At 42.6% G+C, this 21,836-nt stretch overlaps 1 protein-coding gene across 1 annotated transcript; it reads right to left on the reverse strand.

Annotated features, from left to right (window-relative positions):
* Positions 1 to 1,643: 1,643 nt before the first annotated feature.
* On the reverse strand, positions 1,644 to 8,020 carry LOC125379131 (perlucin-like). Its single transcript, XM_048395061.1, has 3 exons — positions 7,818 to 8,020; positions 2,858 to 2,951; positions 1,644 to 1,950 (listed from the first exon to the last, which is right to left on the reverse strand). Exons 1-3 carry the CDS (start codon positions 7,959 to 7,961, stop codon positions 1,730 to 1,732), a joined length of 459 nt encoding a protein of 152 aa, XP_048251018.1. The 5' UTR covers positions 7,962 to 8,020; the 3' UTR covers positions 1,644 to 1,729.
* Positions 8,021 to 21,836: the final 13,816 nt, after the last annotated feature.

The raw sequence follows: 21,836 nt of genomic DNA on the forward strand, positions 1-21,836 counted from the left end.
TTATGGTGCGATGGTGTGGTGGTATGATGGTGTGGTGGTGTGATGGGTGTGGTGGTATGGTGGTGCTGTGGTGTGAAGTGTGTGATGATGTGGTGGTGTGTTTGGTGTGGTGGTGCGATTCTGTGGTGGTGTGATGGGTGTGATGATGTGATGGGTGTGATGATGTGGTGGTGCGATGGTGTGGTGGTGTGATTGGTGTGGTGGTGCGTATGTGCTGTGGTGGTGTGATTGGTTTTGTGGTGCGTATGTGCTGTGGTGTTGTGTTGCGATGGTGTGGTGACGTGACGGGTGTGATGAGGTGGTGGTGTGATTGGTGTGATTGGTGTGGTGGTGTGGTGGTGTGATTTGTGGTGCGGTGTGATGGTGTAGTTGTGTGGTGGTGTGGTGGTGTGATAGGTATGATGTTGTGGTGGTGTGCTTTTGTGATGGTGTGGTGGTGTGAAGGTGTGTTATGGTGCGATGGTGTGGTGGTATGATGGTGTGGTTGTGTGATGGGTGTGATGATGTGGTGGTGTAATTGGTGTGGTGGTGCGATTCTGTGGTGATGTAATGGGTGTGATGATGTGGTGGTGCGATGGTGTGGTGGTGTGATTGGTGTGGTGGTGCGTATGTGCTGTGGTGGTGTGATTGGTGTGGTGGTGCGTATGTGCTGCGGTGCGATGGTGTGGTGGTGTGATAGGTGTGATGAGGTGGTGGTGTGATTGATGTGATTGGTGTGGTGGTGTGATTGGTGTGATCATGTAGTGGTGTGATTGGTGTGATCATGTAGTGGTGTGATTGGTGTGGTGGTGTGATGGGTGTGATGGTGTGTTGGTGTTATGGTGCGATGGTGTGGTGGTGTGATTGGTGTGATTGGTGTGGTGGTGTGATGGTGTGATTGGTGTGATGGGTGTGGTGGTGTGGTGGTATGATGGGTGTGGTGGTGTGATGGGTGTGAATATGTGGTGGTGTAATGGGTGTGATGGTGTGTTGTTGCGATGGTGTGGTGGTGTGATGGGTGTGGTGGTGTGGTGGTGTGATTGGTGTGATGGGTGTGGTGGTGTGGTGGTATGATGGGTGTGGTGGTGTGATGGGTGTGAATATGTGGTGGTGCGATGGGTGTGATTGGTGTGTTGTTGCGATGGTGTGGTGGTGTGATGGGTGTGGTGGTGTGGTGGTGTGGTGGTGTGATGTGTGTGATGATTTAGTGCTGTGATTGATGTAGGGGTATGGTTGTATGATGGGTGTGGTGGTGTGATGGGTGTGGTGGTGTGACGGGTGTGGTGGTGTGGTAAGTGTGATGGTGTTGTTGTGTGTCGTCGTGGTGGGCGTGGTGGTGTGGTGGGTGTGGTGGTGTGATGGGTGTGGTGGTGTGACGGGTGTGGTGGTGTGGTTAGTGTGATGGTGTTGTTGTGTGTCGTCGTGGTGGGCGTGGTGGTGTGGTGGGTGTGGTGGTGTGATGGGTGTTGTGGTGTGGTGGTGTGATGGGTGTGGTGGTGTGCTGCGTGTGGCCTATTGAGCACAATGATTTCAGAGAGGCTGCGACACGTGATGTATATTCGTGTGAGATTGCAGAAAGGTAAAATATTTGTGTTGACGGCTATGAAACGTGGAAAGCATATATTGATACCAAGACACAGGTGTTTAGCCTGTTCAAAAGAATGTGAAGACGAATAACATTTTATTCAATTCTCAACATTATTACGTCATTTGCTGCGAAGTGTGGCAGAGATGGTAGCTACATGTACCTTCAGAGTTCCTTCTCACAAATAAAGTTCGCCGCCATATTACACTTTTCATCATTCCACAGATAGTTTTCAAGTATCTGTTTGATATGCAGACAGTGTTCCCCCCCACTAAAATTATCAGGTTGGTCCCTACTCCAGTTGCTGTAATTCATGGCCTGTTGGCCCTCCCAGAGCCATGTTCCTTCTACGTTCAGGTCGGTGGCACCAAGCCAGTAGTTCGCCGCTGCAATGAAGAAGAAGATGGGAGGATGGATTCGTATTAAAACATTTCGGATCTCAATGCCGTTCGCGTAGATCACAATAACACGTAACAGCTGTGTCGTAAAAGCATAAACTTTTTTATTGAGATAGAAAGTAGATGTGTCATTTAACCGTTACAGTAATGATATTTATCATCCAAAACTGGCTCCCATTGGAGATATCGCTTCGGTGAGATCAAGCGATATCAACATTGTAGATATCGCTGCAATGAAATTGCTTCACAATGCTTTGCAGACCATTGTGACGTCATTGGTTACCATGGCGTCACAATGAAATGACATCAATAATGGCTCTGCGTGTGAAGCTGTTAGCAGTACTTTTTACACTTAAGACACTTATTATTGTTTAAAAACTGAAAAAGAAGAATGATTTTGGATGATTATTAAAATCTCACCCTCGTGTCTTTTGATATCAAAGATATTAACACTCGTTGAGGTATTCGATATCAAAAGAAACTCCTGGAGATAAGTAGGGTGCACCTGCTATTTAGGAGATAAATAAGTGCTTGAATTAGGCGATGTAGAGCTAGGCTACATGTAGATAACCGCTCTAAATTGAATTTGGAACCGAACGCGCAGCCACACATCCTTTGAATATTGTTGTAACCGCAATTGTGAATTTTGTAACCTGCAACTGTAGATATAACTATTTAAATTCTGCCAACCGACAATAACTGTAAATAGTACTATTCTATGAATATTAGCTTCCGCGGCCGTCAAACCATCTGTTTCAGTCAGACAGGGTTTATTGTGATTTAATAGCCTCTGATTGACCAATCAGACTCGAGTAAATTCCAAATTCATGGAAGAATAAACAATGATGACGTATGAGATGCTATTCCTCTCAATATTAATGTTGTTCTAACTTACCTTTTCCATGGCGGGCTGCATGGCCGCTGACAAAGTCATCTTCAACTTTGCTGGTCACTTTAGCGAGGTGACTTCCAAAGGATTGACAGAAGGACTGAAAGTAGCACATCAACATTTAAAACTATATTTACTTTCAACATGAAGACGTCCATTATTTGGAAGTAAATCGCTGATGGAATAAAGACATTCGGGAACATTTACTAATAATTGATATATAAATATAAATACGGAATGTGCAGAAAATGTTATCTTTTGGTTTTGAAAAGTATGATTTTCAGAATCGATAATCTGCATAACGTTTATCTCTCACTATAAACTAATGTCAATGTAGACGATGATGCCATATGGGCCTATTCATTGCAACTGGGTATTGAGTGTGGTGAGTTTGGCTTGACTAATCATGAATATACAATGACGGGAAAGACACATGTATTCATATGGGCATTTTAATCCTGATATTTGGCATGAAGTGTCATTGCTTCATTCACGATGGTATCCCAACCTCCACAGACATGATCAAATGGAAGAAGGGAGATTATAAATATACTGTGCCCAAATAGTAGGGGATAGTGAGAATCATCAAGACATATCTTCTGACTTATGAGGTATTCGCAAATGGAAAAAGTATAACCATATCTGCTGCGGAGTTGGTAGTCAGATCTTATGGGTTTTAAGGGTTGGCGTGATGAGATGTTGGCGCACTTGCTCGTTAAAAAGGTCGGGGACAAATTCGAAATATTCATTTTGCAGCCAACGTCACTAATATCGTGTAAAACAATCTTTGTTGGTCAGACATGCACGAATTCCATGGCATGACATGGCGTGTTGTGCTGCTGGAGAAATTGGCAAGATAAGCAAGCGCATTACATCCCGAAAGGTTAAACCTTCCCCATCATGTGAAAATGTCCGAACCAGTGGTGCAATGATTTTGTCCCGATAGTACTGACCTGTGACTCTTCCATAGACAATATTGAGCGCAGCTCGGCAGGTCATTGTGATACCACCCCATACAACTATGTACCCACCCAAAACACGGTCATGCTGTACGACGTTTACGTCTACAAAACGCTCATTAGGACGTCTCCAAAATCGATGCCTTCGGTCGTGTTGAGAGTGAATCTCGATTCGTCAGAAAACATGACATTATCCTGACGTCGTTTATCCCAGTGCTGACGATCAGTACCGTACAACGCTCTGTGAGATGACACGTGGACGTCGTGCACGGAAATGCCATCTGTGTGGACGATTTTGCATCGTATGGGAAAGTAATCTTAAACCATTTGCCTGTTGCAACCGGTCCCTTATTTTATTGGCAGTTTGCAAACGATTTCTTGATGTCATCGTTCTGACTAATCTGTCCTGGTATGTAGTTGTTGCCCTTTGGCGTCAAGAGGCGTCAGTCATCGACCTTAAATGCGTAGGGCACACAATCTGCAGATGACAGGTTGAGAGACATGCAGCGTTTGAGCAACAGCGCTCTGACGTGTGCCCGTCTGCAACATACATGTGACACCTAAACTTCCAGCACGTTGCAAACGTCGTATGATCAATAGTGTTGCTTCCGTAATGCTTTTCTAAATGTGTTTAATACAGTATCTTTGGGTGTTTGGCTCCAAGAAAACAATGTGCGTCTACTGACAACCGAGTCTGATTGACAATGGTCACTTACCAGACATTGGTGATCTCCTACTTTCTTTTGCTGAACCGCAAAACAAACGTCACCCCAAGTAAAATTGTATGAAACGTTGTAATTAAAATGTCTGGGTAAATCCTGTCATCGTTTCTAAAATTTTAAATTACCTTGTCCGGAAAAATGAAATTTGATGATTAAAAAACAAAGCAGATAACAATAAAACCGATCGCCCAAACGCATCACGGCAACGGCCATGGTACCCCGATGCACGTGAGTTCCGTGCAAATTGAAATGCACATGCGTTCCCCCATTTCTTGCCCTATAAAAATCCACCCAGATCGGATAACATTCATTCGTTATTGAATTGCTACAAAGTGCCAAGATTGACAAGAAATTAGCGACACCAAGCCCTTAGACTATTGCAAGCTGGACAAACCGCCCAGCAAGTAGCCAATGCATTTCAAGTCCACGTAAGGACCATATACAGGCTCCAGCAACGGTACCAGACCACCAACTCTACAGATGACCGACCACGTAGTGGAAGAATATGGGTCACCACCCGTCGTCAGGATCGTCAGATTTTGCGACAACATCTTCAAGATCGCTTTGTTACTGCTGCGGAAACTGCTCGACAGAACCTGGAGACACACCAGCGACACATTAGTGCGGACACCATGCGTCGACGATTGACGAGCAGACACCTCCATTGTCACAGGCCACATCGAGGACCCATTCTGTCACCACGTCACCGCCGGGACCGTCGTCAGTGGGCAACACAGCACCAGCATTGGCGCCACCAGCAGTGGAGAAGGGTCCTCTTCTCAGACGAGAGCCGTTACTGTATCTAAACAGCAGATGGCAGAGCCTGACGCCGCCGTGGGGAACGTTATTCGGATGCTTGTGTTGTTGAGAGAGACTCGTTGGGTGGTCCGAGCATCATGGTTTGGGGTGGAATTGGTCTTGCACAGAGGGTCGGCCCTGTGGTCTTCCAGAACATCGGTCCAGGGAGAGGCAATGGTGTCATAGCAGCTCGGTAAATTGATCACTACACACCATACCTAATTTGGCACGTCGCCCCAACCACGAGTTTCAGCATGATAAGGCCCGTGCTGAGAGTGCGAGAGCAACAAGAGACTTTCTCCAGCAGAATGGCATCAGAACCATGCAGTGGCCTGCCCTCAGTCCCGATTTAAATCCCATTGAGCACCTGTGGGACGAGATTCAAAGACGGCTGAATGAAGTCCGACCAAAGCTGACAACTGCAGCTGAACTGCGTTAGGTGTTCCTCAGAGTGTGGGCTGTGGCCTTCATCAACCGCCTCATCCATTCCATGTATCAACGTTGCACAGCAGTCATCATTGCAAATGGCGGACACACGAGATACTGACTTGTGATGCCATTTTCTCAGAGACTAGTGTTGTGTTTAACTTTAAGAACATTTGACACTTTAATTTCAACCTTGATGATCAGTTTTGCCAAGTTTCATCTTTTTAATGTCTCAAGGAATGTCTACAGTGTTTGGACAAATAAGGTTTCTCATATATCTATCCATTTCTTTTGCGGTTCAGTATATATTCAAACCAGAAACAATCCCATCCCAACCTTTTCCTTAGTATACCCCAAACTTAGTATTCCAAAAACAAACATATGTTATGAACTGTTTACGAAATCAGGTAACAACTTACCCCACCAATATCTGCCTTTGCCATTTTGGTGGGTTCTTGGCAGGATACAACAACGGATAAATGCGATATGTGTTGTGGTCTGATCAATATGCAAGGGCCGATCGAGATAATTGCGAGGATAACTGTAATCATTACGAAGGAAATAGTAGTCTGAAGATGCTGAAAATAAGTAGGGTACCAGTTTCCGTACTTGTGCTTGTTCACGCCTGCTGCTGGCTGCATTCTGTAACGCTATGACAATGCAATGTGACCACGTAAACTATACTTGCTTACCTTTGCTAAATGGCAGTCACTCTAGAGGCGGACAAAATGACCTTTGTGCTTTTGAAAAATACCTTGAAAATCGAATTTAGGCACTTGTCTATATGGTAGTTACGCCACTGTCCTAAAAACATGTTTCTGACTCACCCTCCAACTGACTTATCACCTCGCTTGTGATGAAATATAATCATGTGCCTAGTCCAGAAAGAAATCCAGGAAAACAATGTTCAGGTACCGTTTGAGATTTTGTCGACCTTGATATGATAAAGATATAATCAGGCCTGTGTATGTGGGGATGATTAATGTCCTGTAAATAAAGAATAAACACTAGCTCACTAAATACAATGTTTTGCTAACACCGGGGTATCTTTACCTCAATGAAGTGCAATGTAGAACAACAAAGTTCTGTGCCTCCAGATTTAGTTTAATCACATCACGTCTGTTTGGTAAAACAACTCATTTGTATTTTGGTAAACATATGCTAAATGCAGTACAACTTTGAAACAGAAAATCCAATCAATCTAACTCCTTTAGAGAAATGGCTACAATCACTTTCTCTTGGCATCACGTGCCAAATGCAATACAATTTTGAAAAAGAAAGTCCTTTGTCTCTAACTACCTTAATTACAAAGCTAATCTTATGCCCAAACATATGCAAAACTTATGCCAAATGCAGTATAAGGATGAAACCAAAAGGTTCAACGTTTCTAACAACCTCAATAAAACAATTACAGTTAGTTCGTGGTTAATAACATCCCTTCCGATTTCGGAAAACGCCAGCTAAATGCCACACACATTTAAAATAGGAAACACAATGCCTTTAGTTTCCTTAAGAAAAAGGTTTTATGCACTTCCAGTAAAATGACCCTGGTAAAGTTAATTTTAGCCACACATGACCATTTTTAATTGAAATCCGGGGAGCTAGCTCTTACAAACATATAAGATAACACAGGAGTAGTCCAGTACACACGGAGCCAGAGCTGCCATTCCAGATACCCTAACCTTCAACGAAAGTTACTCAAAACGTTTCCAATTCAATGCTATGAATGAGATATACATGATACCTTATCCTTAAGATTCCCAATCACAGAAGAGTTCCAAAACAAAATGCGGCGGTGGTTTTCAAATTCCAATAAACCTTAAGGCATCCCCAGTTAAATGGGCCGACTTTGTCACGAGAATCTGCACCTCAAATTCAAAATAATATTCTCAAGTAAATTGTTAAGAAAGTCAACGGAAATGTGTTGATGTCAATAGTGACCTAACAAGTTACAAACCTATCATTGCTTCGGATAAAGAAATGGAAAGTTTGTATATATTTATTGAAATGAATTGGTATGAAAATCAAGGAAATTACCTGTCACATGAGTTGATAACTTACCCGTGCCTCAACAAAGTTCGCCAATGCCTTGGAGAACCAATAGCATGAGTTGTTGTGTTCCACAAATCCCAGTGGACATGGAGAGCTAATTGCAACAACTGATACCAGTGTGCACAGTAACACATATGCTGTTGCGAGTCTCATTGTGAAGTTTCTCCCGGTGGTCGGTCTTGCCGCGCTGTGTGGATGGTGCGAGAATGTAACTGAGGCTTTATATTCGTGGACAGGTGGTTATCCGGGATACTTCATATCTTGTTCAATGTTGGTGTAACTGAAGCGATTACCTAAAACCACACCTGATGCAGAACGGGCTCAACCAGACGTACACACTTATCAGTTGTTTGCAGAATATGTTCACACCCTAGCCCACATGGCACAGAAGTCGTCTTCATTGTTTAGCCTATATCGATAACGATGGTTGGTGTGATTCCTGTAACATGTTGTAACAAGTGATTGTAAACTTACAGGGACAAACTATTAACTTTGTAATTTGTTGATGTCGTGTCTAGGGTGTTTATATTTAGAAAAGCACAATCTGTTTCAGACTTGTTCATGCAACTGAAGAGAAATAAACAATTATTGAAACTGAAGTATATTACTACACTCTACTCAACAGCCTCAACTGATTTGCCAATATATTACACTCTTCAAAAAAAAGTGAGTGAGTGAGTTTGGTTTTACGCCGCTTTTAGCAATATTCCAGCAATACCACGGCGGGGGACACCTGAAATGGGCTTCACACATTGTACCCATGTCGGGAATCGAACCCGGGTCTTCGGCGTGACGAGCGAACGCTTTAACCACTAGGCTACCCGACCGCCCCCCCCCCCCACAAAAAAAAAAGAAAGAAGATACGCACAGTTAGTATATAGTTAATTGATTCTGACGACACAAAACATCAGGTATATAAATACTGTTGTCCCAAATATGACAACAATAATCAAAATGGTAAAATAAAAGATTTGTACATAGTTTCTAAGTTAGTTCGGGAGAGACGATATTTATAACTTCGTAAACAATTTACCAGAGGACAACATTTCCTTCCAATATCGTCAATGTGTATTTTCCATGTACAATTACTTTGTAAAGTAATACCTAGGTGCTTATGACTTTGATTTCTGTACCATTCATACACTCTTCAAAACAAAAAACGCATAGGTAGTATATAGTTCATTGAACCTGACTACACAAAATTCCGGTATATAAATTGGATATATGTTATCGGAAAATGTTGGTGGCCTGATATTCGACAAACGGTGCGTCAAAACGAAGCCATTGTCAATATGCATTGTCTTAAAAGGCATTGTTTTGACACTTGTTTAAAAATGACATGGAGGAAATGACATAACGAGATCTGACTTGGTTGTGGTTCAGGGAAATTTGACAGCAAATCGCTTCATGAATCAAATTCTTCAGCGTGACCTTCTTCCAATCATTGACCGCCAGAGGGAGCTGTTTCAACAGGACAACGCTTCACCGCACACAGCTCGTGTCACGGTAGACTCATAATGCCAACATCAACGTCTTGCCCAGGCCGTCGAAATCTCCAGATCGCAACCCAATCGAACACCTCTGGGATGAACTCGATCGACGTGTACGTCAACGTCTGAACACGCCGCAGACAGACACACCCACAACTGGCCATCGCGTTACAGGCAGCATGTCGCTGAATTCCGCAGGACAGAATTCGTACACTTATCATGTCAGTGCCGAGGAGATGCAGAGCCGTGATTACTGCCCGGGACGGCCATACGAGATACTGAGTTCACCGCAACCTTGTGGCCTTATGTGACATGACAATGAACAGTTTTCAATGCTTTTGTACACCGACAACATGTGACTATCGAGCTCAAAATTTTCATATTTGTATCTATGGTATTAAATAAAATATATCGACTTTATTAGGTACCATAAATTTACTATAAAGTTACAAACTGTTTCCTTTTTAACCGGGGTAATCAGTAACAATAAGTATGGCTATATTAAAAACAATTTTGTTCATGTTATTCTAAGACAACCACAGCCGAAATAAAGCTGTAGTTATTATGTCACTGTTTTGATCATTTGAAGATAAATTATGTGTTTCTTCAATAACAGTTAAGATGCACACTGAATTTTCCATACAAGTAAGTGTATATTCCAGCTATATGATTAATATCATGGTCATCGACCTTCGCAATTGGTATACGATGACATGCATCAACCAAGTCAGCGAGACTGACCTACCAATACTGTGAAGTCTATTGAATCTCGGTACTGTCACTAAAATGTCCTTCAGCTGAATGAAGCTAATTAATGTATATACTATTCCGCAGTTCGGTGGATGAGTGGTATTCAATCTCCAGCAGTGCACCTCGCATAGGGCGCTGAACACAGTGAATGTGGGAGATTCACTATGTAAGTGCAATTATTAACATGTAATAGAACCGGGGTCATGCTCGTAGCTTTCATCAACGATGCGAGGGCCTTCAAACACTTCGAGTCTTCCCACCTGATACGCTGTGACGTTACAGATATTTTTTTATTACAAAGCCGAGTTAACCTATAACCATCTATTCATTCACTGAGAGGTGAAAAGGACTCATTTTCCAAAAGAGTTTATTTCTATCGAGGTGGGTACATTCTAACAGTCACAACATCAACAGGAGACAAAAGTCTTAAATACAACATCAACAGGAGACATAAGTCTCCAACACAACATCAACAGGAGACATAAGTCTCCAACACAACATCAACAGGAGACATAAGTCTTAACAGACACAACATCAACATGAGACATAAGTCTTAAACACAACATCAACATGAGACATAGGTCTTAACAGACACAACATCAACAAGAGACATTAGTCTTAACAGACACAACATCAACATGAGACATAAGTCTTAACAGACACAACATCACATGAGACATAAGTCTTAAACACAACATCAACATGAGACATAGGTCTTAACAGACACAACATCAACAAGAGACATAAGTCTTAACTGACACAACATCAACATGAGACATAGGTCTTAACAGACACAACTTCAATATGAGACATAGGTCTTAAACACAACATCAACAGGAGACATAAGTCTCCAACACAACATCAACAGGAGACATAGGTCTTAAATACAACATCAACAGGAGACATAGGTCTTAACAGACACAACATCAACATGAGACATAAGTTTTAATAGACACAACATCAACATGAGACATAAGTCTTAACAGACACAACATCAACAAGAGACATAAGTCTTAACAGACACAACATCAACATGAGACATAAGTATTAACAGACACAACATCAACATGAGACATAAGTATTAACAGACACAACATCAACATGAGACATAAGTCTTAAACACAACATCAACAGTAGACATAAGTCTCAAACACAACATTAACAGGAGACATAGGTCTTAAATACAACATCAACAGGAGACATAGGTCTTAACAGACACAACATCAACAAGAGACATAAGTCTTAACAGACACGACATCAACATGAGACATAAGTCTTAACAGACACAACATCAACATGAGACATAGGTCTTAACAGACACAACATCAACAAGAGACATCAGTCTTAACAGACACTACATCAACATGAGACATAAGTTTTAATAGACACAACATCAACATGAGACATAGGTCTTAACAGACACAACTTCAACATGAGACATAGGTCTTAAACACAACATCAACATGAGACATAGGTCTTAAACACAACATCAACATGAGACATAGGTCTCCATCACAACATCAACAAGAGACATAGGTCTTAACAGACACGACATCAACATGAGACATAAGTTTTAATAGACACAACATCAACATGAGACATAGGTCTTAACAGACACAACTTCAACATGAGACATAGGTCTTAAACACAACATCAACATGAGACATAGGTCTTAAACACAACATCAACATGAGACATAGGTCTCCATCACAACATCAACAAGAGACATAGGTCTTAACAGACACGACATCAACAGGAGACATAGGTCTTAACAGACACTACATCAACAAGAGACATAAGTCTTAACAGACACAACATCAACAAGAGACATAAGTCTTAACAGACACAACATCAACAAGAGACATAAGTCTTAACAGACACAACATCAACATGAGACATAAGTCTTAACAGACACAACATCAACAAGAGACATAAGTCTTAACAGACACAACATCAACATGAGACATAAGTCTTAACAGACACAATATCAACATGAGACATAGGTCTTAAGTACAACATCAACAAGAGACATAGGTCTTAACAGACACTACATCAACATGAGACATAGGTCTTAACAGACACAACATCAACAGGAGACATAGGTCTTTACAGACACGACATCAACAGGAGACATAAGTCTCCAACACAACATCAACAGGAGACATAAGTCTTAACAGACACAACTTCAACATGAGACATAGGTCTTAACAGACACTACATCAACATGAGACATAGGTCTTAACAGACACAACATCAACAGGAGACATAGGTCTTTACAGACACGACATCAACAGGAGACATAAGTCTCCAACACAACATCAACAGGAGACAAAAGTCTTAACAGACACAACTTCAACAGGAGACATAGGTCTTTACAGACACGACATCAACAGGAGACATAAGTCTCCAACACAACATCAACAGGAGACATAAGTCTTAACAGACACAACTTCAACATGAGACATAGGTCTTAACAGACACGACATCAACAAGAGACATAAGTCTCCAACACAACATCAACAGGAGACATAAGTCTTAACAGACACAACTTCAACATTAGACATAGGTTTTAACAGACACAACTTCAACATGAGACATAGGTCTTAACAGACACAAGATCAACAAGAGACATAAGTCTCAAACACAACATCAACATGAGACATCGGTCTTAACAGACACAACATCAACAAGAGACATAAGTCTTAACAGACACAACATCAACATGAGACATAAGTCTTAACAGACACAACATCAACAAGAGACATAAGTCTTAACAGACACTACATCAACAAGAGACATAAGTCTTAAACACAACATCAACATGAGACATAGGTCTTAACAGACACAACATCACATGAGACATAAGTCTTAAACACAACATCAACATGAGACATAAGTCTTAACAGACACTATATCAACAAGAGACATAAGTCTTAACAGACACAACATCAACATGAGACATAGGTCTTAACAGACACAACATCAACAAGAGACATCAGTCTTAAACACAACATCAACATGAGACATAAGTCTTAACAGACACTACATCAACAAGAGACATAAGTCTTAACAGACACAACATCAACATGAGACATAGGTCTTAACAGACACAACTTCAACATGAGACATAAGTCTTAACAGACACTACATCAACAAGAGACATAAGTCTTAAACACAACATCAACATGAGACATAGGTCTTAACAGACACAACATCACATGAGACACAAGTCTTAAACACAACATCAACATGAGACATAAGTCTTAACAGACACTATATCAACAAGAGACATAAGTCTTAACAGACACAACATCAACATGAGACATAGGTCTTAACAGACACAACATCAACAAGAGACATAAGTCTTAAACACAACATCAACATGAGACATAAGTCTTAACAGACACTACATCAACAAGAGACATAAGTCTTAACAGACACAACATCAACATGAGACATAGGTCTTAACAGACACAACTTCAACATGAGACATAAGTCTTAACAGACACAACATCAACATGAGACATAAGTCTCCAACACAACATGAACAGGACACATAGGTCTTTACAGACACGACATCAACAGGAGACATAAGTCTTAAACTCAACATCAACGGGAGACATAAGTCTCCAACACAACATCAACAGGAGACATAAGTCTCCAACACAACATCAACAGGAGACATAAGTCTCCAACACAACATCAACAGGAGACATAAGTCTTAAACTCAACATCAACGGGAGACATAAGTCTCCAACACAACATCAACAAGAGACATAAGTCTTAAACAGAACATCAACATGAGACATAAGTCTTAACAGACACAACATCAACAAGAGACATAAGTCTTAACAGACACAACATCAACATGAGACATAAGTCTCCAACACAACATGAACAGGACACATAGGTCTTTACAGACACGACATCAACAGGAGACATAAGTCTTAAACTCAACATCAACGGGAGACATAAGTCTCCAACACAACATCAACATGAGACATAAGTCTTAACAGACACAACATCAACAAGAGACATAAGTCTTAACAGACACAACATCAACATGAGACATAAGTCTTAACAGACACAATATCAACATGAGACATAAGTCTTAAACACAACATCAACAGTAGACATAAGTCTCAAAGACAACATCAACAGGAGACATAGGTCTTAAATACAACATCAACATGAGACATAAGTCTCCAACACAACATCAACAGGAGACATAGGTCTTAAATACAACATGAACAGGACACATAGGTCTTTACAGACACGACATCAACAGGAGACATAAGTCTTAAACTCAACATCAACGGGAGACATAAGTCTCCAACACAACATCAACAGGAGACATAAGTCTCCAACACAACATCAACAGGAGACATAAGTCTCCAACACAACATGAACAGGACACATAGGTCTTTACAGACACGACATCAACAGGAGACATAAGTCTCCAACACAACATCAACAGGAGACATAAGTCTTAACAGACACAACTTCAACATGAGACATAGGTCTTAAACACAACATCAACATGAGACATAAGTCTTAACAGACACAACTTCAACAGGAGACATAAGTCTCCAACACAACATCAACAAGAGACATAAGTCTTAACAGACACAACTTCAACATTAGACATAGGTTTTAACAGACACAACTTCAACATGAGACATAAGTCTTAACAGACACAAGATCAACAAGAGACATAAGTCTCAAACACAACATCAACATGAGACATAGGTCTTAAGAGACACAACATCAACAAGAGACATAAGTCTTAACAGACACAACATCAACATGAGACATAGGTCTTAACAGACACAACATCAACAAGAGACATAAGTCTTAACAGACACAACTTCAACATGAGACATAGGTCTTAACAGACACAACATCAACAAGAGACATAAGTCTTAACAGACACTACATCAACAAGAGACATAAGTCTTAAACACAACATCAACATGAGACATAGGTCTTAACAGACACAACATCACATGAGACATAAGTCTTAAACACAACATCAACATGAGACATAAGTCTTAACAGACACTATATCAACAAGAGACATAAGTCTTAACAGACACAACATCAACATGAGACATAGGTCTTAACAGACACAACATCAACAAGAGACATAAGTCTTAAACACAACATCAACATGAGACATAGGTCTTAACAGACACTACATCAACAAGAGACATAAGTCTTAACAGACACAACATCAACATGAGACATAGGTCTTAACAGACACAACATCAACATGAGACATAAGTTTTAACAGACACAACATCAACATGAGACATAGGTCTTAACAGACACAACTTCAACATGAGACATAGGTCTTAAACACAACATCAACATGAGACATAAGTCTTAACAGACACAACATCAACATGAGACATAGGTCTCCATCACAACATCAACAAGAGACATAGGTCTTAACAGACACGACATCAACAAGAGACATAAGTCTTAAACACAACATCAACATGAGACATAGGTCTTAACAGACACAACATCACATGAGACATAAGTCTTAAACACAACATCAACATGAGACATAAGTCTTAACAGACACTACATCAACAAGAGACATAAGTCTTAACAGACACAACATCAACAGGAGACATAGGTCTTAAACACAACATCAACATGAGACATAAGTCTTAAACACAACGTCAACATGAGACATAGGTCTTAAACACAACATCAACAAGAGACATAGGTCTCAACAGACACTACATCAACAAGAGACATAAGTCTTAAACACAACATCAACATGAGACATAGGTCTTAAACACAACATCAACAAGAGACATAGGTCTCAACAGACACTACATCAACAAGAGACATAAGTCTTAAACACAACATCAACATGAGACATAGGTCTTAACAGACACAACATCACATGAGACATAAGTCTTAAACACAACATCAACATGAGACATAAGTCTTAACAGACACTACATCAACAAGAGACATAAGTCTTAACAGACACAACATCAACATGAGACATAGGTCTTAACAGACACAACATCAACAAGAGACATAAGTCTTAAACACAACATCAACATGAGACATAAGTCTTAACAGACACAACATCAACATGAGACATAGGTCTTAACAGACACAACATCAACAAGAGACATAAGTTTGAAACACAACATCAACAAGAGACATAAGTCTTAAACACAACATCAACAAGAGTCATAAGTCTTAACAGACAAAACATCAACAAGAGACATAAGTTTTAAACACAACATCAACAAGAGACATAAGTCTTAACAGACACAACATCAACAAGAGACATAAGTTTTAAACACAACATCAACAAGAGACATAAGTCTTAACAGACACAACATCAACAAGAGACATAAGTTTTAAACACAACATCAACAAGAGACATAAGTCTTAAACACAACATCAACATGAGACATAGGTCTTAACAGACACAACATCACCAGGGGACACAAGTAACTAATACAACATTAAAAACATCAACGGTGCATTGTAGCATTGTACAAAGCATATAATGTATGATCCGTTAAAAAGTTAAACCCATACAGGTCTACCTCATTGCGCCAGGTGATTCCATTGCTTGCGTTTGTGCTCAAATAAACCCAAGTGCATCATAAACGTTTTTCACTGAACCTAGTGACCCGTGAAGTTGTGAGATGTAAACACCAAAGGCTGGAGCTGCTGGAATATTACTTGACAAAGAGGGAAAGTTGACTATAGGAAAGTTGAAGCCATCCCTCTTGTCATACAGTTTTATGGAGAGCGTTTTCCGAATTTTGATGCATAGATCTAAATATGTAAAAAGACTAGGCGGCCTCACTCGTCTCCCTTATATTTAGCTAAGGTGGGTAAATCAGTGGAAGGGAATTTGATAGTTGTTTTACGATATCACATCATCGATATACCTGAAGCTTAAGTTAAACTTCTTGGCCAAATTACCTTGTTTTGATTGCCAGTCCGAGCAGAAATTCCGATTCACGTGCATAAAGAAACAGACTCGCAAGACTGGTGCCCATGGGGATGCTTACTACTTGCCTAAATGTCTTACCCCCAGATTTTGGACATGTCTTCAGGCTTTAGAGTAAACAAATAAAAATCACACCATAAAGGTTCATGCGCCAATGAACTCACACATACATGAATGATTAAATGTCACTCCGACACATGTAATACATCGAGACTGCACAGGACACATCGTGGAAACCATCAATAAACACGGCCACGCAATTTTCAGCAGTTGAACCGTGAGGTTGTTGTGGCGCCCAAAAGCTGTTGCTCAGTTCCGTGCCGTCGGCCCACACAAACGTCCCTTCTGTGACTTTGTCGTCCAGGCCAACATGCACACCATGATCGGTATCTGCGAAAATCAGAATTAATCGATAAAACATGTTTCCTTAAGCATCACAAGTAAAAAAAGAGCAGCCTTTCCCCAAGGGAACACAGCCTATATCACCATACGACCACATGTATCTGATAAAAGGCTTGGTAGTATGAAGGAAATTAGAGTTTGTGAAAGTTTGTTACCGCCTCGGTCAGCACCTGTTCATCTTTGTCTGGGTTTTCTAAGTACACTCGAATTTTAATCAGACAAACTGAAGTGACTGAAAGCATGAACAACAGCAACGTGCCAGAGCAACGTGGAACGATGACACGCAATATTGTCACCTGATCCACTTAAGTGGTTCTTACGACAAACATGGATGTCAGGGACATGTTAGAGACTCAAAATCATTCTTGTTTACCTAGCTTGTATTTGTGAATTAATACTGTTTTTAGAAATAATGGCTTGTTAATAAATGATTCTGGACACAACACACAAGTATCTGTTATTGTTGTCAGTAGACAAGCACAGATAACACGCAGTCAACCACTACCCGAGCCTGACCATACGACCCTCTGGTATCTGACTTGCCTCGTGCGACAATCCTAGCTTTCTGGGGACCATCTCCAACTCAGGATCAAGTGTCAGTTAGGGTTTTTAGTATATTGTTCTACGCCCCTTGGCAACGGCAATAGCTCTATCAGAACATAATTGTTTTATTTGTTCCAATTATATTATTAACAATTCCAGTTCTGTTTGTTTTGTTTGTGGTTTAACGCTGCACTCAGCAATATTCCAGCTATATGACAGCGGTCTGCTAATAATCGCGTCTGGACCAGACCATCCAGTAACTGACATCATTTAGGCGTCATTTAGCCGGAATATTGCTGACTGTGGCGTTAAACAACAAACAAACGGTCACAAGCTGTGATTGGTGTGGTGGTGAGTATTTGCTGTGGTGTTGTGGTGCGATGGTGTGGTTGTGTGATGGGTGTGATGAGGTGGGGGTGTCATTGGTGTGGTGGTGTGATTGGTGTGGTGGTGCGTTGAGTGTGGTAGTGTGATGGTGTGGTGGTGTAATGGTGTGGTGGTGTGATGGTGTTGTGGTTGTGATGGTGTTTTGGTGTGATGGTGTGGTGGTGTGATGGGTGTGATGGTGTGGTGGTGCGATGGTGTGATGATGTGATGGGTATGGTGTGGTGGTGTGATTGGTGTGATTGTTGTGATGGGCTTGGTCGTGTGATGGGTATGATGGTGTGGTAGTGTGATGAATATGGTGGTGTGATGGGTGTGGTGGTGTGATTGGTGTGATGAAGTGGTCGTGCGATGGTGTGGAGGTGTGATGGGTGTGCTGAGGTGGAGGTGTGATGATGTGGTGTCGCGATGGTGTGATGGTGTGATGTTGTGGTGGTGTTAATTGGGTATGATGGTGTGGAGGTGTTGTGGTGTGATGGTGTGGTGGTATAATGGTATTGTGGTGTGATAGTGTGGTGGTATGATGGTGTTTTGGATGTGATAGGTGTGGTGGTGTGGTGTTTGGTGGCGTGACGGGTGTGGTGGTGTGATGGTGTGATGGGTATAATGGTGCGGTGGTGCGATGGCGTGATGGTGTGGTGGTGTGATGATGTGGTGGTGTGATGGTGTGGTGATATGATGGTGTGGTGGTGCGATGGTGTGGTGGTGTGATGGTGTGGTGGTTTGATGGTGTGGCGGTATGATTGTGTGGTAGTGCGATGGTTTGGTGGTATGATTCTGAGGTGGTGTGATGGGTGTGGTGGTGTGGTGGCGTGGTGCTGTGTAGATGTGATGGGTGTGGTGGTGTGATGGATGTGTGGCGTGATGGTGTGATGGGTGTGGTGGTGTGGTGGGTGTGGTGATTGTGATAGTGTGGTGGTGTGGTAGTGTTATAGGTATGATGGTGTGGTGGTTCGATTGGTGTGATTGGTTTCGTGGTGTGGTGGTGTGATTGGTGTGATGGGTGTGGTGGTGTGATGGGTATGATGATGTGGTAGTGAGATGGGTGTGGTGGTGCGATGGTGTGGTGGTGTGGTGGTGTGGGGGTTTGGTGGTGTTGTGGGTGTGATTGGTGTTGAGGTGTGATGGTGTGATGGTGTTGTGGTGTGATGATGTGATGGTGGTGTTGTCTGATGGTGTGGTGGTGTGATTGTGTGGTGGTATAAAGGTGTGCTGGGTATGATGGTGTGGTGGTGTGATTGGTGTGACTGGTATGGTGTTGTGATTGGTGTGACGGGTGTGGGGGTGTGATGGGTATGTTGGTGTGGTAGTGTTATGGGTGTGCTGGATGTGGTGGTGTGATTGGTGTGGTGGTGCGATGGTGCAATTTTGTGATGGTGTGGTGGTGTGGTGGTCTGATGGGTTTTGTGGTGTGGTGGTGTGGTGGTGTTATGAGTGTGATTGGTGTGATGATGTGGTGGTGTGATAGGTGTGGTTGTGTGGTGGTGTGATGTGATGTGCTGGCGTGATGGTGTGATGGGTGTGGTTGTGTTGTGTTGTGATGGGTGTGGTGGTGTGATGGGTGTGATGGTGTGGTGGTGTGGTGGTGTGGTGGGTGTGGTGGTATGGTGGTGGGTAGTGTGATGGTGTGGTGGTGTGGCGGTGTGGTGGTGTGATGGGTGTGGTGGTATGGTGGTGTGGTAGTGTGGTGGTGTGGTGGTGAGATGGGTGTGGTGGTGTAATGGTGTGATGGTGTGATGTTGTGGTGGTGTGATGGGTATGATGGTGTGGAGGTGTTGTGGTGTGATGGTGTGGTGGTATAATGGTGTTGTGGTGTGATGGTGTGGTGGTATGATGGTGTTTTGGGTGTGATGGGTGTGGTGGTGTGGTGGTTTGGTGGTGTGACGGGTGTGGTGGTGTGATGGTGTGATGGTGTGCTAGGTATGATGGTGCGGTGGTGCGATGGCGTGATGGTGTGGTGGTGTTATGATGTGGTGGTGTGATGGTGTGGTGATATGATGGTGTGGTGGTGCGATGGTGTGGTGGTGTGATGGTGTGGTGGTTTGATGGTGTGGTGGTATGATTGTGTGGTAGTGCGTTGGTGTGGTGGTGTGACGGTGTGGTGGTGTGATGGGTGTGGTGGTGTGGTGCTGTGTAGATGTGATGGGTGTGGTGGTGTGATGGGTGTGTGGTGTGATGGTGTGATTGGTGTGGTGGTGTGGTGGGTGTGGTGATTGTGATAGTGTGATGGTGTGGTAGTGTGATGGGTATGATGGTGTGGTGGTTCGATTGGTGTAATTGGTGTGGTGGTGTGGTGGTGTGATTGGTGTGATGGGTGTGGTGGTGTGATGGGTATGATGATGTGGCAGTGAGATGGGTGTGTTAGTGCGATGGTGTGGTGGTGTGGAAGTGTGGGGATGTGGTGGTGTTGTGGGTGTGATTGGTATTGAGGTGTGATGGTGTAATGGTGTGATGATGTTGTGGTGTGATGATGTGATGGTGGTGTTGTGTGATGGTGTGGTGGTGTGATTGTGTGGTGGTATAAAGGTGTGCTGGTGTGATGGGTATGATGGTGTGGTGGTGTGATTGGTGTGACTGGTGTGGTGTTGTGATTGGTGTGACGGGTGTGGTGGTGTGATGGGTATGATGGTGTGGTAGTGTGATGGGTGTGGTGGTGTGATGGTGTGGTGGTGCGATGGTGCAATTGTGTGATGGTGTGGTGGTGTGGTGGTGTGATGGGTTTTGTGATGTGGTGGTGTGGTGGTGTTATGGGTGTGATACGTGTGATGATGTGGTGGTGTGATAGGTGTGGTTGTGTGGTGGTGTGATGTGATGTGATGATGTGATGGTGTGATGGGTGTGTTTGTGTTGTGTTGTGATGGGTGTGGTGGTGTGATGGTGTGGTGGTGCGATGGTGTGGTGGTGTGGAGGTGTGGAGATGTGGTGGTGTTGTGGGTGTGATTGGTGTTGAGGTGTGATGGTGTAATGGTGTGATGGTGTTGTGGTGTGATGATGTGATGGTGTTGTTGTGTGAAGGTGTGGTGGTGTGATTGTGTGGTGGTATAAAGGTGTGCTGGTGTGATGGGTATGATGGTGTGGTGGTGTGATTGGTGTGACTGGTGTGGTGTTGTGATTGGTGTGACGGGTGTGGTGGTGTGATGGGTATGATGGTGTGGTAGTGTGATGGGTGTGGTGGTGTGATGGGTGTGGTGGTGCGATGGTGCAATTGTGTGATGGTGTGGTGGTGTCGTGGTGTGATGGGTTTTGTGGTGTGGTGGTGTGGTGGTGTTATGGGTGTGATACGTGTGATGATGTGGTGGTGTGATAGGTGTGGTTGTGTGGTGGTGTGATGTGATGTGATGATGTGATGGTGTGATGGGTGTGTTTGTGTTGTGTTGTGATTGGTGTGGTGGTGTGATAGGTGTGATGCTGTGGTGGTGTGGTGGTGTGGTGGTGTGGTGGGTGTGGTAATGTGATGGTGAG

The sequence above is a fragment of the Haliotis rufescens genome, unplaced genomic scaffold, assembly GCF_023055435.1.
Source record: "Haliotis rufescens isolate VD_foot unplaced genomic scaffold, xgHalRufe1.0.p SCAF_14, whole genome shotgun sequence".
In the NCBI taxonomy this organism is placed as follows: domain Eukaryota; kingdom Metazoa; phylum Mollusca; class Gastropoda; order Lepetellida; family Haliotidae; genus Haliotis; species Haliotis rufescens.